General features: G+C 36.4%; 1 protein-coding gene across 1 annotated transcript in view; it reads left to right on the top strand.

Moving 5' to 3' along the window:
• Window positions 1–18,146, top strand: part of AUH (AU RNA binding methylglutaconyl-CoA hydratase) — a 116,082-nt gene that overhangs the window by 91,663 nt on the left and 6,273 nt on the right. The window contains exon 7 of the mRNA XM_009287195.2: window positions 17,143–17,330. Coding sequence (XP_009285470.2) covers window positions 17,143–17,330 — 188 coding nt within the window. The remainder of the gene's footprint in view (window positions 1–17,142; window positions 17,331–18,146) is intronic.

Raw genomic sequence — 18,146 nt, 5'->3', positions numbered from 1 at the left:
CAGGCAAGACTTGCCCTTGGTGAAGCCATGCTGGCTGTCTTGAATCACCTCCCTGTCCTCCATGGGCCTTAGCATACTTCCAGGAGGATCTGTTCCATGGTCTTCCCAGGCACAGAGGTGAGACTGACTGGCCTGTAGTTCCCCAGGTCTTCCTTTTTTCCCTTTTTAAAAATGGGTGCAATGTTTCCCTTTTTCCAGTCACCAGGGACTTCACCTGACTGCCATAACTTTTCAGATATCATGGAGAGTGGCTTAGCAACTACATCAGCCAGTTCCCTCAGGACTCTGCGATGCATCTTGTCAGGTCCCATAGACTTATGTATGTTGAGGTTCCTCAGGTGGTCACGAACCTGATCTTCTCTTACAGTGGGCGGGACTTTGTTCCCCCAGTACCTGTCTTGAGGTCCATCCACTTGAGAGGTGTGGGATAAGAGGTTGCCAGTGAAGACTGAGGCAAAAAAGTTGTTGAGTCTTCCACATGCTGTTTATAGATTTTTCTGGAGCTTCCTCATGACGCTCGTTTGTTCTGTACAGGCCTGAGCAGTATTTTCCTTGTATTGAGAGGCTGAAGTCAGGCTCCAGGGCAGAAATCTTAGGCCTTTTCCTGTGCTTTTGGTGACCCTGCTGCAGTGCCCGCTATATCACAGCATATGGCCGGCTGTGGAGCACCCCAGCACCTTGTGGAGATTCACGGCTCATAGGGAGCGTGAGGAAGGAAGACACAGCTCAGGACTTGTTTAGCAGGAAACTGGACTTCAGAAGGAAGCAGAACTGGATAAGAAATGGGGATTTTGGAGGAGTTGCATTAGTTTTTTAGGTGGAAAGAATTGGTAGGTGATCCTGGAACTGAAAGGACAAGGTGTTAAGGAACCAGTAGCTAAGGAGGAAGTGAGAAAAGCCTGCTGAAGAGCCATAACGCTTGGGAGGGGACTGGGGCTGACCAGTCAACAAGCAAATGGGAAAAAGGGCAGGGTACAGTTTGAGTGTCCAAATGGACAGATGGTACATAAAAAATGATGTTTGGATGGGAACGTATCAGAAATGACTGTGCTCATTAAAACACAGTCCCTTACAGAGTTGGGAACGGAGCCAGTGTTTTTTAAAGGCTTATCTATGGTGGAAGAGGGGGATCATTTTAAAATTTATTTCTTTAAAGTATTACTTAAGCTGTGTTAATTCCTATGTGGACACAAATAGTTCTAAGTTAAAATGGACTTAACTTGATTTATTTTAATTCATTTTGAAATTGAACTTTCTTACTTCAATATAAATCAGTCTGATATTTCAGAATGCTCCCATACAGGCATCCTGCAAGTCACATTACTCTTCTGTTGTCAGCAGTCCCAACTGCAGCATGCGCTGCACTCTACATAGTATTCGATGTTACTGTAGGAAAATGTTACTGTTATCTTCTAGCAGCAGAGAAATCCAGTACCTTGCAGCAGAAGGTAATATACCTTATATGGTTCCTCAAACAGTATACCTTATATGGTTCCTTATATGGATCCTCAAAAAACAGGAGCAGGGGCAACACCTAGGAGATTATACAGACATACGTAAAATGTATTTTGGAAGAATGTGATTGAAAAGTGAAGCAGTCAAAAATTAGCTACTATTACATGCAATCTTGCATAAAACTGCACAGTATAGCTTGCAATGTTTTAAGCCAGCTCTTTATGCATTATTTTGTATATTCTTTCATTTCATGGGCATGTATACTGGTGCTGTTCATAATGAGATTTTTTTAAAGACTGAAGCTTGCCCAAATATGTTGTGTGGATTGTAAATGACATGTTCTGCAGACATTGCAACCAATGTCAAACCAAATTTAACTCTGTATTCCAAAGCAGAGATGTTAGAGAGGCTCAAAATAAGGCCCCCCCCCTTTTTTTTTTAATATGAGCAAAATACATTTTCCCACGAGTTTCATCCTTAGGTACTGCTAAACTGTTTCGGCTGAATTAGAAAAACACTACATGAACAGCCTAGCATGGGCAATACTTACAAAGGAAAGAGCAATTAAAAAACTTGAGCGATTATACTCAATTTAAAATAACACTTTATATTGGGAATTTTATGTGATATTAAGAAAGGTGATGCTACCAGTACTGCCTGTAAATAGAAATATAAATGCATCATATTGCTAAGATTCTTTAAATTAAGGATTAATTTTTAGATGGATTTTAACTTTTTTAGCATTTGATTTAAGAAAAAAAAAGGGCCTGTGATAATCTGCTTACCCTACAATATCATGCAAAGGAAATTAATATGGATGTGAAATGAACACTGATTACACAATAGTATAAAGTACAAGATCATTAGATGATGCAATAGAAAATGAAAAATACAACACCATAATGCAGAGAATTCACAAAATTCCGTATTTGTTTTTGAATCCCTAATTTACATTAAAAAGATTACTTTTTACTTGAAGTAGCTAAAGTAGATGAACAGTCCATTTTATCTGCTTGACCAGAGGAGTGTGAGTGGTCAGGATAACCTGATATGGATGTGAGGAAGTGGGAAAACAAGGAAGACTATTAAGTATAATCCCAACAATAATAGTAGGTACTATGGAAATGTGAAGGAGATACTATCATTTCCTGAAATTGAGGAGATGGGTGAAATACAGTCAGAACTCCCTTTGGAATTCTCTTCACACAGAAGCTTAGAAATATTTTATTAAATATTAATAACAACATAAAAGACCTTTGGTCTTATTTTCATTTTAATTAGGCAGGATATATATGCCATTCACTTTGAAGCCAAATGCTACTCCTTTGTATTAACCTGCAGGGGGTACTAGAAAATTGAACCAAGTAGCATTTAGCTATTTCTCCTCCTGCCATCAGATAATTAACATCTATTCTTTTGCAGACTCTCTTAGTGTTAGCTGATCCCCATATACAGGTTTCATATTGACTTCTAGAGTTTGAGCAGTATGGTGTGAAATGCTGCCTCAGCCCATTTCTTACAAATTGCCAGAACTCAGGAAAGTTATTAACCTTCAACTTAAACTGCTGAACCTACAAGGGAAGCTTAATCTCATAATGAAATCAGATCGGAGAGGCAAAATGGACAATAATTTCAGGAGGGAAACAAAGCTGTATATATTATACTTGAACTTGTTTTGTTGTGAACGATAAAGGCAACTGAAAAACTAAGAACTTAACGGTAACTGGTATGGCTAAAAAGAATAGGAAGCTTTTTGACACATAAAGCCGAGGCAAGGATTAGTAAGAAGCAAATGAAGAAAAATTAAAAGAAATCAATTGTATGAAGTCTGTGGGTTTCTAGACTCTTGCCCAGTTGTTTACTCAACCTGCCTACCTCTTACGTAGGTTTCCCACTCCACATTTAAAGCCTAAGAACTATCTTAAATGGGGTCTTGGAGCTTCTGATCTAGTAGCCAGGGATCCTGGGGCCTCTGTGGGGAGAACCTTGAAGAGCTGCCAGGCTCCTTGGCCAGCTTTTTCCTCTGGCTAATGGCCTTGGGCATCCACTTTGGCCAGAGCTGGGTACACTTTAGCCAACTGGCCAGGTAGCCTAGTGCTTCTTAAGTCTTAGACCTAACATATTTTGCTTGGTCAGTCTACCACAGAGCTATAAGCTTGCCAATCCTGCAGTCTGTGGGACTGGACACTCCTCATGGCTAAGCTTCCTCAGACTGAAGAGTCTGGTGGACTTAAATGAGTTATGCACGTTAACAGGAAACAGAGCTGCTTTCAGAGGAAACCCACCTATGTTCCACTGAATGAAAACAAATATGTTTATACTGAATACGTCACATGCTGATGAGTTCACATTTTCTGATGATTCAGAAAAACTGTAACAAGTTTGACTGTCACTGTAATGCCCCATGACTGAAGTTGTCTCCTCTGTACATGTCCATTATGAAACATGATAAACTGCATCATCACGTTTTTTCATGGATTCCCTCCTCCATAGAATAGATGGTTCTTCTTTAATTAGCTAGTACTCAACATTTTGTATATTTTGTTCCCCCATTGTGTGAAATGAACATCATTCCCTATTTCCTGTACCTTTTTCAGCCTTGTTCTGGGGACATGATTATTCATTTTTCCATATGAAAGTACATGAAGGTGATAATACTTCATCTTGCAGGAGTGTTACAGAAATAGATTTCAGTAATATCTGTGAGACACCCATGCTGTGGTGATGTTAAAAAGTTTATTTTTTCCAAAACTCCTGTGAAGTAGTATAAATAGCTTTGTTTTATCAACAAGGTAAAACTCCAGCAAACAACAGCTTCCTTCATCTCCTGATTGTCCTTCATTTTTAGAGGAGACGTTAAGTGGTTAACAAAAATATTGATCTCTACCTTTCCCTTCCTTCCTTTTTTAAACAAAATCACATTAGTCTGGTTGTGATACACTGAGATACTTTTCCTGTGTAGTTTGTAAATTGTAACAGGTGTAATCAGGTTTGTAAATTTAGAAACTTCTACATCTGCTGTAACACATAATCTTAGGTTCCACCCCTCTGCTATTAGAAAAGCCAATTTAGCCTGTTACATAGTGGTTACCAGACTTGCACTAGTAATGACCACAGAAGTTGCAAAACAGTTTCTGATGTATCTCACTTCCCTCGTTCTCAGATATGCATGTAATGTGTTAGAGCTAACCGAAAATAGTAAACCTATTTCGTACTGCTAGAGCAGTTGGTTTGAATTCGAAAATGTTAATTTTCGATCAAAAGAAATCCCTGTCTTTGCACATAGGAAGCTGTAAGTGTATTAGCTGTTACTAAGGCGGAGGAAACAGGTAGAAGGAATGCTTTCGTTAGTGCATGCAAGTCTTTGCCTTTTTTGTGTCAATAAATAAATTAAAACAGCAACCCTCCCAACTACTCAGTTATGAATATTACAAGTGGACACTTTCTGTGTTTAAGACTTTTCAGGCATAGAATATCAAAAATATTAGACTTAGCTTTTGTTTCTACTAAATAATTAAATTTAATTACTCAAGGGTTTTGAGGCACAGAAGATCAAAAATATTAGTCATTTGTTTCTACTAAAAGGAATAAGCAAACCCAATTGATTATGCCAAAAAGATAATCAAACTTATTTCTTCCAGAAGTTCAGTAACTGATTTTAGGATACTCATGTAAAATACAGTCATGGATCATTTATACTGTAATGTATAACAGGCAAACTTTAATATTTGAATTATATTGTATGGTTGCCATCATGGCACTATAGAACACTGATGGGTGTCTTAGAAAACACAACTAACCCAACTCCTGAACTCTTAATAAGGATAGTGTAAAGGATGAATGAAACATCCAACACTTCTCTGAAATTGAAGTACAGCTTTCCAGTTTACCATGGTCCCATTTTCAGCTGCCACAGGGCTGAAGACCTTGAAGTAAGTAAGATCTATGTATCATGCAAAGGTAATACAAAAACCTAAATCCATTCTACTTATGGTCAGCATTAAATTCAACATTTGAAGCTTTCTGAAGAATTCAACATTACTTCAACATTTGAAGCCAATGAAAAATAAATCCTTGATATGGGTATGAATAGTGTAACTCAGTTTTTAATTGAATAGTTCACCTATTTTGAGGTCCATCATTACTGAATAATAGTACACCATCTAATTATTTCCATTTCATATTCATTTATGACTGTATTATGTAAGAAAGAAAAATAGCTTCCAAACTCATAATGAATTCACTGTATGTCTAGTATTTGTCTTCAATTTCCAGAAAATTCAACAAATGAAATGGCAATTGTGTAGTCTGCCTTAAAAGAACAGCTGCACAAGTTAGTTCACCACAAAACAACTTGGACAAAATGATTTATGAAGTACTGTTTCCTTAATTATTTCACAGAACCTCTCTGGCTCTGGAGACTTACTTGAGCCAACTATTACAAATCTCTGAATTTCAGAAATAGTAGATTCCTGTCTTTCCTTCCTTACCTCCATTTTTCATCATGTATTTTCAGTTTATGACCAAGAATTACTTTTTTCCTCCCTGATTCTCAGACACAACTGAAAACAAGCTTATAGGGCAAATTACTGCAAAAGCTATTAATCCTTTGTAGCTTTATACTAACAACTCTATATTAATGGTCTTTATATTTTAATATGAATTTGAGATTTGAGAAACCAGTGTTAATCAGATGACTGAGTTAATCTGAGTTTTCTTTTGACAGCTAATTCTTACTGTAGAAGTTTTGTGAAATTGTAAAGAAAATAGGACCACAGGGTGCACTGTACTTGACATAGACATGAGTGTTTTAAGCAAAAAAAATACAGAATTCAGTCTCTCAGAGGCCTACCCTGATGCATTTTTTAACATTATTTTGCATCTGGACGTCAAGAAATATGAGTGACTACGCTGAAATTTAAATTATCCAAACTAAAAGAGGATGAAGGAAGTTAGTTTAATTTTGACCTTTTAGCTCAATATGCTAATATCATTAATACCTGCCAGAAGGAATGGCTATTTGTTAGTTCATTATGAATGGAGTGAAATTCTTCTTTTAGCTTGGGACTATGAGGTCCTCATAATAAGCCTCTTGGCTTTCTTGATTACACAGAATGATAAAACATATTTATTGGCCTGACAGAATTTGGATGGTCCTGAGAATTTTTTCTAGGTGTTTCTAGGAAAGAACCAAGCTAAAGGAAGCCCTCATTTGGCCCATTTCTAGGAAATATAGTGATGATCTTGCCCCCAAAAGAAGAAATTCAGGAGCTTTGCACAGGGTCACTGGAAACTCTGCTTCCAATTACAGTCATCCGTTCCAGCTCCCTGCAACTGCAGGCTTACTCCCTACACCCGATTTCCCAGTGGTTTTTCCTTAAAAGAGTTCTTTCTCCCCATACCCAGTCTTCCTTTATGTGTGTCTTGAGCATCAGCTATATGTAGTTTATTCTTCTGTTTCTTTATTCTTTGGGGAGGAAGTGGTTGTCTTTTTCCCATCCAGCATGTTTGCGTGAAACCACCATTGCTCTCATACTTAGGGAGCTAAAATGATATAACACAGAATATTGTGGGGAATTATGACCGTGTTTAGTCTAATAAGCAGGGGGAGGTTGTCTGTGCGATTTGAACCTACCAGCTTGAGATCACAGATGTGCACCTAGCCCTCTGTCCATTATGAACCAGTAAGGAGAAGATGTACGTATTACTGGGACTGGGGGATTATCAGTGCAAAACAATTAAAATTGCTGCTGGTCAAGGATACTCCACATGTACAGTGCAAGTAGCATATAAGATCACCATCACATTAATGGTCTCATTTTTATTGATTGTATTTTATTTTTATCAGTTCAAACAACCAGGGGTTTCTTTGCCACAATTTCTCACTGGTATGAAATAGTAGGTGGCTTGAGTACAAGCAGCAGACTGGAGAAGAAAGATAAATTATTTTCTTTAATAAGATATTTTTAGGTGTAGGTAGGACTATTAAAAAAATTGAAGGTTCAGTTCAGCGGCTGAACTAAATTATCAATCAAAATCAAGTGATAAAACCAAAATGTTTTGTTTCAGGTTAAATACAATATTTTGTTTCACCAGAAATTATGTTTTAGGTTCTTAAAAACCCCCAAGGAAATAGAGATGCATGAACAAGCAACCAGATGAGAGAGACTGAGACAGCAATGTACTGTCTCAAATCATATTTAGGTTTTACATCATAAAAAGCATAAGGGCCATGCTAACACATTGCAAGCTTATCCTGCTTTTGGTATTCCATTGGATATCTCCACAGAACACCTACAGCTTGCTGTGTGGCCTTAAATTATACGTGCATGGTAAGATACAGCCCTGTTTGGTTAGGGTTAACAACAGAGGTGTGATAAAGGCTTTCAATTTCTGAGCTGTTTCAGTGGTACACTTGCAAGGAGAATAAACGTTACAACCGAGGCTGGTTGGGGAAGAGGGCTGCCAGTTCTTAGGGTGAAACACATCTCAGGTTTAAAATGAAAGAGAGATGGGAATTCTGTTAAAAATTACCATTTTTTCTGAGAAAGAAAGAGAAGAGGCTGACGCCAAGAAGCTGATGTGGGTTTACGCTTGCTCATCAAATTCCTAGCCTTGCAGGCAAATGCAGTCTACAAGGGGTTTCATTCAGCATGTCTACTCTTTTTCTAAAGATTCCATGATTCTCTTTGGATTTCAAGGGTGAAGTGTCCTTTATTAAAGAAATTATTTTTTTTAGTTGCTTACTCATACACCATGTATTCTCTGAAGGACTTACACAGAAATAGAGTTTTTAAAGTCTCCAGGCTCCAGTAAAATGTTCCCAAACTGCTGTGGATTTGGGAAAGCTCTAGCACTGACTCTTTGTTCAAGCAGGTGGATTGATGCCAGAGAAGGGTCAAAGGGTGTGCATGTAGCAGTGCCTTGAGAGATCCAGAACTAGGAGCAGCAGCCAGGCTGTAGCCGCACCTAGAAGCATAAAGGGTTCAGCAGCTAGGTCTGCTCACATTAGAATGGTCCTGCCTGAAATGTAGGATGAGGCCAGCTAGTGAGAAGTGTGTGGTGCTCCCTATCTTGTTGATCCTTAGTGTTTGTTATAAACTATTCTTAATGACTTACGTTAATTAAAAGATATTTATAATTTTTTTTAATAAGTGCAGTGTTTCCGGCTACTATCCTAGCTCTTGCTGCTGATACAGATTCATTTCTTCATTACCTCCTGCATATATAGGCCCAAATGTCTCTCTTCTTGGAATTTGGATGTAGGATATAAGGAAAATAAAATTAATATCTAATTAATATCTAATTTCTTTGATCCTTAAAACTGTAAAGGTCCATGAAAGCCAACTCATCTGTGTGTGATTAGGTGACGGAAGACTCTAATTAGCTTCTCCATCTATAGGGAAAGACTTGCCGTTGCATACAGCTGTTTTCCATTGCATGCTATAAACAGTGACTTCTCTTCCGTATTGCTATGTCACAGCAGCAGGTGAGAGGAATATAAAAGGTGTTTTCATAATGTAATTCCCTTCCTTAGCGTTGTAACAGTCTGACAGCTACAGCCTGGGAATAATCACTTATTTAATCTCTTTTTCTGTTGATTTCCTGTCAGTTACTGGCTTTTGGAGTTTTTTGAGGAATTAAAAATTGACCAGAAGGTGATGGAAGAGCTATAGTTTTCTGTTAAAGAAAAAGATCTGAGTAATCCCAAACAATAAAATGTTAAAATACCAGTTTGCACTTATTGAGGTAGGTCCACTGTTGCACAGGAACTGCCCTAGTAGAAAATCTATCCCATTTGCATTTAAAGTTGTTCTATATCTTTACACAAAATTATATGCATATTAAAGTGAAAATTTTTAATTAATTTGGACTGTAATGTCTTTAAAAATTCTGATTCTCAAAATGTTAACAATGTGAATTAAATGAAATAGTATTTATCAGTGAGGGAAGAAGAGTAATTTTAAATGTACCATTGGTTGTCTGGCCTTTTAATAGTAATGTAACTCAAAACAATGTGCTAGTCCTACTACTCTCTCTCAGTTGATCCTGAACAGCAATATATGGAACCAAGGGTCAGTGGAAAGTGGTAAAGAGTTGCGATTTCCTGATGAGGACCTCAACAAATAAGCAGTTTGGGTCTTCTTCCAATTGCTTTTGTTTATGTTGAATTTGTAACCTTTCAGTCTTTGAATACCTCGTCTTTTGTATGGTCTGCTATACAGCTATAAGCTTTGTATCTGCTGCTCTCAGTATAGCTGAGTAGTGACTGGATCATATTTGTACAGTGAATAGAAGTTTTCTGTAGAGCCTGTAAAGGTTGATCCTGGCTTTGGAAAAGTAGCTTCTCTCTCAGCCTGTGTCATAAGACTTCTAACCTGGTATGTTCAGATCACTTAAACTGCAGTTTCTTAGGTGGCAGTTCACTGATTTTAGTATTTTGATAGCCAATCTGGAGGTATTGAGCATGAAAACCTGAAGCTGAAGTCACTAAGGCTGCTTGTGTCTCTGAAAAAAACGAGTCTTTTCATTGTTTCAAGCTAGGTATGCAAATATTCATGTGATCAAAATTAGCACATGGAGAATATCCTATAACATAGACTGAATGCATGTTTCTATTTACACTTGTGATTAATTTATTTTAATTGTTAATTTTTAATATAAGTTTTAATTATTCTTGCAGATATATATATGCAGGTAATATACTTAGAACGAATAGCAAATAATGTAACATTCAGAATACAAATTAACATGCACAAATAAAAATAACATTTCAGTTATTCATGTGACTTACAGAATTTTTAATAACAGCAGGGATTATTTCTTCACATATCAACTATTACTGTAAAATAACAAATAGAAGGATCAGTCTGGGAAGTAAAAAGAACAGAATGCCATTCTGGCGCTCCTAGATAGTGCTACAAAACCTTAACAGATCAAGCTGAAAAAGTTAGGAGTATTTCTGAGTATCAGACTTGGTATTTCAAAATTAAGTTCTGATTTACTGAAGAGTTTGCTTTTTGTATTGCATGTTGTTAAATTAATGCATGCCAGCTTTGAATGATTGGGCCAGTTTTTTGGTAGAGTCTGTTTTCAAAGCATTGTAAAATGTTATAGACATCATGTTATAGCCTAGGTACTAGGCTAGGTGCAGTGTAGCTGCCTCATCTGGGACGACGTCCTACTCAAGATGAAAAATATGCTTCATATGTATGAGTCCATTTTAGATATATTTATTAGCAGAGAGAGCACTCTGCCTTCTTGGGATTTGACAGCTGAACCAGGCGGGGTTGTGTCTTCCTACAATCTTGTTGGCTTTGCTGTTTTCCCTGGGCTCCCATTCTGTTAGCCACCGATTCTCCTTTCTTTAGTGCTGCTCAAGTCAGAGAATTTCAGGGATGCATAATTTCAGAGGTAAATTCTTAAAACCCCATTACTTTGGAACAGTTGAAAGCAGATTAATTTGGTAGTAGTCAGGATGGGAGAAAGAATAGGGTTAGGAATAGGAATTGGTTTGGGAGGGTTAGCAGAGTGATGGATTTCTTTGCTGTGTGGAAGAATAAAATGGTAGATTTCCATAAGCAGAGCAATGAAATGAGGAAAACATTCAAGTCACTTGCTCATAAGCAGTGAAAACTTCAGATTTAATAATCTGGTTTTTGCTTTGCTTGTTGTTTCTTTATTTCAATTCTGTCCATTAAAAACTAAGGTAATTGTCCCAGTTTGGGACTATGATCGCATTCAAAATGTAAATAAAAATAGGATACTACTGTGGTAATTAATTTTTCTGTATTTCATTTGTCGTAAGTAATGATGATAGTTTTTCTTATGTCTGGGGTTTTTTTTGTCCTGATTTTCACTTGAATCGAATTTTAGCTGTCATAGTCAATCCAAAACTCTAAGAACATGGACTTGGGTTTTTTTTTGTCCTGATTTTCACTTGAATCGAATTTTAGCTGTCATAGTCAATCCAAAACTCTAAGAACATGGACTATAAAATTATTTATTTAAAATACAAGTTAAATAAAAGTTTTTACCTAATATTACTCATAAAGCCCACATGATTTGTAAAGTATGATCATACAGAGCAGCACTGGTCTAAACCTCCTACCTGTTGTTACAGCTGAGTAATGACTTCATAAATGTGTGGGTGTAATTTTGAAACTGGAAAATGCCTTCTCTTGGGCCATTAATTTCTATCTGCAGCAAGATGAGCTATGTTTTAATGTGTATGTACTTTTGAATTTCTTTTAAGTTCACTTTCCGTCATTGCATTCCCAAACAACAATAAGACCAAGTTCCTGTCTGGAGTAATAGGAAGGCACGTGGCCTTACCAAATATCTGTGTGTGTTCATGCTTGTTGCATTTGTTTACATTTAAGTAAAAGTTATTAGGTAGATTAACGGCCTTAGGCATTTCTCTTTTCTTCCTCAAATAATTTCAGTTTAAAAAAAATAAGGCAGACTGTCAGCGTGCGCATTGCTAATACCATGAGTTCTGGAAGTCCATGGGTGGTAATGCAGAACTGTGCTTGTCAAGCGGTGTTTAGTCTGACAGTGGAGTCCGTGCAGTTGGTTGTACCACGCTTGTGAGGAAAATGTGGAGTAAGCTCCTTACACCAGATGCAGAATCCCTTTTGAAGTGGAGTCCATTTTATAAAAATCAGGTTCCAGATGCATTTTTTGGTTCCATTCATTTCACGTATGCAGCTGTCTGCTGGGAAACTGTCTTCTGTCTTTCTCAATCTACAAGAGGATTACTTATTTTGAAAATAAATTAGTTTTTCTAAATTATGTGATGATTTCATCTTTCTGTACAAAAGCTGTGATTATTTAACTGCTAGTGAATTCTGAAAGTGTATTTACACTTTCTGTCATGCATCGTAAGCATTCATACATCTTCAAGCCAAGTACTACATTCTTCTGATTCAAGCTGCCACCTTCAAGCCACCCACGCATGGTGGTTTGGTATATTCTAGGCGTTTTTCAGAGAGGTTTTTAAAGAAACCAATCCATAGACGCAGATGAATAAAACAGATTGTGAAAATTAAGGACTGATTTGCAAATTAAGTTGGCAGTTTTGGAGCTGGGGTTTGCCACTGCCAGGCTGGCGTACGTAGCAGGTCATCCTACCTCTTCAACGTCGGGTAGGGTTGTGTCTGACGTTCCTACAGGGCTTTCTTCGGCTTGACTGGCAAGCCACACTTCCACGATCCCTTTTGGCAGCCTACTGTGAAATCTCGCTCAAACAACTTCCCTTCAGAGTCATCACAGACCCTGGGGCAACCTCTGAGTCAGCCTCAGGCCACTGTCTCAGGCTTTGCTCTCCACTCTTCTTCTAAACAATGACTTACATGGCCAGACCTGAGAGCGGCCTCACCTACCGCCTACTCTTCGTCAGCTCAGTGCTTTTTTCCCCTTACAGAGGCAATGTTTTGTTTCTTTTCTTCTCCATCCCATTTTCAGCCTGTCACTTGCACCTTCGTTGGTGTCTTTCCCTGTCTAAGCTGTTTTAGGTTGTTAGTCAGTTATCCAGTTTGTGCCGGTGAAGGGCTCTTCATGTTTTCTTCTGTGAAAGGATCTGGGATATCTGAGTCCATAAAGATTTATACCTGGATTTAAGTTAGCTAAAACATGTACAACTTTGCAGGATCAAGGCCTAATCTGGGAAATAATCTGTTGGAAACTTGGTGTTAAATATTGTCCTAGTAGAGTGTTTAGGCTTTTAGAGTGTTTAATATTTTCAAAATTGCTTAACTTAGCAATGGATGGCAGGTACTTTAAAAGTGGAAAATATGTTTGTTACACAGACTTTTAAAATATGACTTACATGACTGAAAAGTATTACATTAAAATAATAATTTTATCTATGTTAGTTTATTTATGGGCTCATATTGTTAAGGATTTGCTATTATGAACAGCAGGTTTCTGCGCTCCATATTTCTATGAGTTTCAATGGAAAGGGGAAGAATCTACTCCTTACAGCTTTCTGCAAAAGAATTGCAAGGATACATTTGAGCCATTTCTTGACTGACTTGAATAATTAGAAAGTTTGTGGCTGACAGACTTTGCTTTCACCATTGACTATTAATAAAACATTAGAAATGCACAGTAGTCTTTAAAAAAAGAAACCTAGAAACCTGTCAGTTAAATCAATCTAACGCGAATCAAACAAAGCTCGTGGTAGAAAGGTTAGGATAGGATAGGATAGAAAGACTCATTTTTACTTGATTTAATAAACAAGATTATTACTGAATTAAAGTTTGGATTTTTTGTCAGAACACGATTTTTTCCAATATGTTTTGACAGAGCCTTGAGCTATGAGAAACTACTGACTGTAGATATTCTCTGCCAGAATGATGAATCTATTTCCAGTAAGCTAGTTGCTTCATCTTGTTGGATATTCTCTTGGGAATTTATCACGTAATTCCCTTAATCCAAACCAGTTGTGTACATATTTTGTAATTGATGAATTACTGACAGTAAATAAATATTCATACACAATCAACTATTTTTTAAAGAAAAAAAATACTGTTTAACAATTTTCATACCAGAACTTAGCAGTCTTGTATTTACTGTGTCTTTTCACATGAACTAGTGTCATCTAAAACTGCTGTTTACAATTATTACAACATTGAATATATACCATCTCAGATAAGAACGCATTTACATTGCAACTGTATGTCAAATACTTTTATCAACACAGTGAGTAATACCAGATCACTAGTCCTTGAAATAACATGTCATTAAATTTGTGAAGATGCAACAACTATTCTTCCATCAAATTCTGCTCTACATTTAGATGAAATGCCTTGGTTAAGTAATGTCTTTGAAGACTGGGTGTTACTTCCTTTAGCTCTGATTGTAGTTGGCAAGCATTATATGTTCTTTGTGTATTACCAAAACAGAACATCTATCTGCAGCGTACTCTCTGTCTTTTCTTCATAAATGGATGTAACTTTGGTGTGTTGGATGTATTTTGGTGTGTTGTTTGCATTTGATTAATTGGGTCTTACTGCTTTTGTGTGTGCATATATCTTAATGCTACTACTGAATATATATGATTGATGCACTGAACTGTTGGCTTCTGTTCTGTGAATATTAATCAAAGAATATGCTCCTCTGCTTAATGGCTTTGCAGTGTAGGAGGCAGCCAAACAACATAGACTATAGTCTGCTTTTTTTGCTCTTTAATCATTATTGTGTAAGACACTGGCAAGAACACTTTTTTTCATCTATAAACACTATTTCATGCTTAAACATATCCATTGTTCAGTCAAAGTTATGAAATATTGTTGCTCAATTAAATTTTGTTTTCAACATTTCCTGGTAAAAGCAGTAATAGAAGAGATAAAACAGTAAAGGAAAGGGAGATAATTAAGTAGAAAAAAGTACTAGGCATAGCAAGCAAGGAAGAAGGAGAAGATGTGGAGTCAGTAAGTTCAGCCTCATATGGTTTCGGGTCTTATGATTTGGACAAATAGTTTTCTTTAACCAAAAGCCAAACCTGATGCTTTTCTAGATTCCATTACTTTGGTGAAAGGGATAATTTATGACTAAACTATTCTTAAAGAGAATCAGGGTAGGCATTTGCTATGTTCTGATGTACACTTAAAATGTGTATAAGGCTAGACATTGATTAGGGTGTGACAGCTTCTTTGGGTGAGAAATTAAGATACATGTTCGGTATTTAAAACAAAAAAAGCCAGTAAATGTTTGTTTGTGGTGACGGTGGTACAGCTCAGTATCAGAAGCAGCAAGCTTCTTGAAAACATAGCTCACATTTTTACTGCATGTAGTTTGATATAAAGGTTGATAGCTACAGCTTTAGTCATTCTCTGTGAACCTCACCAGTGAGGCAGCCAAGGCTAATAGGAAGGCTTAGTTTGTAGTATTTTACAAGGGGTTTGGTTTTAGTCTCCCCTGCCCCCACCCCTTTCATAAAAATGCCCTAGAGTAGGGGCTTTCTCTAAATTATGTGGTTAGCAAAATTTTCCCCCTAGCACTAACTCTGGCTTAGCTGTACAAATAGCAGAATTAGCAGAATTTATTGAACAGGAGTTCCTCTTGCTGTTGCCTGTTGTCCTTGACCATTAGGACAGTCTTGCTAAAATCCTCTCAGAGTGGTAGGACCATAGAGAATATGACATTATATTTACTAATGTTGTTGTTCTACAAATTTTATTTTAACTGTTACGAGTGTAAACATTTTTTTAACTCCTCCAGTTTCAGCCCAAAAAATATATCTCAGTTTTTGTTATAGATCATGATTTTGTAATAATCTAGAAAGGCATAAGGCAGAAATGCCCCAAACCTTCTGCATTTTTGTATGATGTAATGTGTTCAAAGGCAGGTCTGTTTTTACAGAAAGGAATACAGTAGTACTGAAGCTTGTGATTCATAAAAAACAATAGTTGAAAGCTGAATCATTGAATCACAAAAACTTTTTGTTTGTTTCCAGTCAGTTTATTTGTCTCAGAGATGTATTTAAAGTATTTTCAGGAAACATCAGTAAGAGAACTGAATGACTTCAATAAAATGCTGGCTTAGTCCACCATTATCTAGTGGAAATTGATCTATTTTATATTAGTTGAACACCTTTATCCAGTGTTGTACCACCTCCCTTTGAACACCTCCTATAAATATTCTTCTTGCATATATACATATATTGATATTTGAATATATTAGCGTGGTCTTGCAGAAATAGCTATTTAGAAAGAAATTTTTCCTTACAGACTGTCTATATAAATTGAGTATTTGTCTCAAATCCATGTCAAAATGGTAGAGCTTGTATATTTTCAAAGTCTTTTCTTCTGGATAAAGGCCATTTCCACTGTTTTAATTCATACAAACATCCGCTTTTGTGATTTGAGTCTACTTCTTCTGTTTTGATAATGATTAGTCCCACATTTCTCGTTGTTTGTCAATTCTGGAAAGCTAATTGTTAGTCCAGCTAAGCAATCTTCACATGTCTGGTTAATGTAGTTACTGCTTATTGACCTTCTGAAAATGCTGATCTGCCAAAGATCATAGTAAGAAAAGCTAACTAAAGTTAGGTGCCTTTCTATGCTGATCCACACCCGCCATTGTCCTTCCCTATTTTTTTGTAATCAGGCTTTAACAATAATATGGAAGTAAGAAGAGACAAAACCATGGCTTTTTAAAGACCTTGCCTAGTGGTTTTAGTTTAGTTTACGTATAAATTTTTATTGTCCCTAAAATACGCAAATTTTAGCATGAACTACAGTCTTGTTATATATTCTTTTTAAGTATAGTTCTTCAAAAGTGTTCATATTGTGGTGTTTAATAGCATAAAAATACACAGATTGTTAAAAAGAAGCAGAGTTTTTGGATATGATAATCCCTGGTAAGTAGTTTTCCTTCAGCTTTTGGCTGATGTGAATAAGGTAACTTGTCTGTAATCGAACAGAATCTCTATTAATATTACCTCTTTTCAGCTATTTACATGTCTTTCTAAGAAACAGAGCACTATTTCATTTTAGATGTAGTTTCAAAACTGAAGAAGCCATTTAGGAATGCCTTTGTATGATAGTTTAATTTCTGTATGTTCATATAATTGTTTATGGAATTAAAAATGAAAATATTTGAACTGAACAAGGCATCTACATTTGTGATATAAATGGATGAGAAACTAATACTTGCATTTTCTCGTTTTCCAAACTTTAGGGGGGACACAGAGATTACCTCGCACAATTGGAGTGTCTTTAGCAAAAGAACTAATCTTCTCTGCACGTATTGTAGATGGTGAAGAAGCAAAATCAATAGGATTGATTAGCCATGTAGTAGAACAGAATGAAGCAGGGGATGCTGCATACAGAAGAGCATTAGCTCTGGCAAGAGAATTTTTACTTCAGGTAAAATAAATTATTTTTATTTTAGTTTTTAGTTTGTACCAAACATTAAGACTGAAAAAGAACCAGCTGTATTAAGAAAAACTGTCATGAAGTTATGTATTAAAAAGCCATTCTAGTTATGTGGAAAGCAATCAGAAGTTTTCTTTCTCGTGTATTGAGTGGTCTTATTTAGTAGTTATTTCATAGTGATGCAAAAAAACTCTGTCAATCTTTATCTTGTCATGATATGGTCTGTGTAGATATTGTGTATTTTGGCTTTCAAGTTTTAAACAAAAAAATAGTGTAAGGGTTTTCTTTTAATAAGGCAGTTATCTCAATAGGTTATTCTGTTGCTGTTGTACACTTCAGAAGAGAGGCAAAAAGGTCCATATGAAAGTGGACGTAGCTCAGTGTAACTCTCATTTTGAAAACATAAAGCTAAAAGTAATTTCAGTATTAAAGCCAAACCCATTTACTAGTGGAACGTTTGCTTTCTGTCCTTTGTGTATAGGCTTGATGAAAGAATCATGCTCTTATTATCATTCATTCTAAGTGACTTCCTATCTGTCTTTCGTAAAAGAATTGAAATGGGATTTGCTGAATTCCTGTGCTTTAGAACTTGAAAATTTTAGTAAGAATTTTAAGTATAGGTCTGTCTTGGTTTAACCTCAGTTGGCAACTGAGCACCACACAGCTGCTCACTCACACACACCCCCTCCGCAGTGGGATGGGGGAGAGAATTGGAAGAGTAGAAGTGAGAAAACTCGTGGGTTGAGATAAAGAGTTTAATAATTGAAATAAAAAAAAAATAAAATAATAATAATAATAATAATAATA

This window comes from Aptenodytes forsteri, unplaced genomic scaffold, assembly GCF_000699145.1.
Source record: "Aptenodytes forsteri isolate BGI_AS27 unplaced genomic scaffold, ASM69914v1 Scaffold169, whole genome shotgun sequence".
NCBI classification, from domain to species: Eukaryota; Metazoa; Chordata; class Aves; order Sphenisciformes; family Spheniscidae; genus Aptenodytes; species Aptenodytes forsteri.
The sequence above is the reverse complement of the archived record's forward strand: the minus strand, read 5'-3'. Positions and strand labels throughout refer to the sequence as shown.